Genomic DNA, 1,152 nt, shown 5'->3' with positions numbered 1-1,152 from the left:
GGGCTGGGCAGTGGCAGAGGGCTCCCGGCCGAGCTTGAGCCTCCCTCCGCAGCTGGTGAAGCGGTGCTCTGGGACGGTCACCCTGGACCCGGCCAGCAGCGCCTCTGACGTCAGCTGTACCGGGGTGAGCAGGGCGCCCCGGGCTGCAGGGGCACGGGCGGGGTGGGCGGTTCACACGGTGGGGCGGTTAGAAAAGCCCCTCTATTCTCAGGCTCCTCTTGAGCAGTGGTCATCAAAGTCTGGTCCTGCCTGGCCTGTAATCCCAGCACTTGTGAGGCTGAGGCAGGTGGATCCCAGGTTTCAGGCCAGCCTCAACTATGTAACAAGGCCCTGTGTTGCTGCCTACGTATCCGTTAGAGGGTGCCGGCATTCGGTCCCATGTTCCCAGGGTGACCCCGGAGGTTGGGCTGAGGCCCCAGACCTCCTCGGGTGGCCTCATCAGGGCTGAGGTGGGGCTGGGTCCTGGCCTGGTGCCAGCGAAGGCCCCAAAAGCCCATCTTTCTGTTGCACAGGGGCAGCGTTTCAGCAGCGTGGCATGGCTGCGTAGGCTCCTCCAAAAAGGGGGGCAGAAGCTGGGGGAAAAGTTTGAGCAATTTGGCCAGAGAATCAAGGATTTTTTTCAGAGCCGCAAACCTGGATCGGAGCAGGAGAAATAAAGCGTGACTCAAGTTCCCGAGGCCTCGGCTCTTGTCTTGCTTTCTCCCTCTGTCCACGGTGGAGTCCTCACCGTCAGAACTGTGAGCCTGTCTGCGCGTGCATGTGTGTGTGCACATGACACGGAGAAGGGTGGGCACAGCCTGTGCTTCCAAAGAGAGCCACGTGGCCTAGCACAGGCCGTGGCCCATACCGGCAGACCACATCTCCAACAAAAGAAAAACTAAAAGAGTTGGTTGGGCGTGGTGTTGCACCCCTGTAATCCCAGCACTCGGGAGGCTGAGGCAGGAGGATCTTTGGGAGTTCAAGGCCAGACTGGGCTACAAAGTGAGCTCAAGGCCAGCCTGAACTGCATAGCAAGACCCTGTCTCAAAAAGATAATAAATAAATAAATAAATAAATTATGCTTAACAAAAGTCTCACTTTAACTTGGTCTTTTTGTTAATATTTGCTTTTTGAGACAGGGTCTCATTGTGCAGTTCAGGCTGGCCTTGAGTT

General features: G+C 57.1%; 1 protein-coding gene across 1 annotated transcript; it reads left to right on the top strand.

Moving 5' to 3' along the window:
* Nucleotides 1–52: 52 nt before the first annotated feature.
* On the top strand, nt 53–678 carry LOC102006734 (cathelin-like; the record flags this gene model as incomplete). The annotated part of the gene is given in 2 exon segments (XM_013510217.1): nt 53–124; nt 513–678. Coding segments are annotated over 2 exon segments (216 nt in total), but the record flags the coding sequence as incomplete, so codon positions are not given.
* Nucleotides 679–1,152: the final 474 nt, after the last annotated feature.

This window comes from Chinchilla lanigera, unplaced genomic scaffold, assembly GCF_000276665.1.
Source record: "Chinchilla lanigera isolate Chin_1 unplaced genomic scaffold, ChiLan1.0 scaffold00636, whole genome shotgun sequence".
Taxonomy (NCBI): Eukaryota; Metazoa; Chordata; class Mammalia; order Rodentia; family Chinchillidae; genus Chinchilla; species Chinchilla lanigera.
The sequence above is the reverse complement of the archived record's forward strand: the minus strand, read 5'-3'. Positions and strand labels throughout refer to the sequence as shown.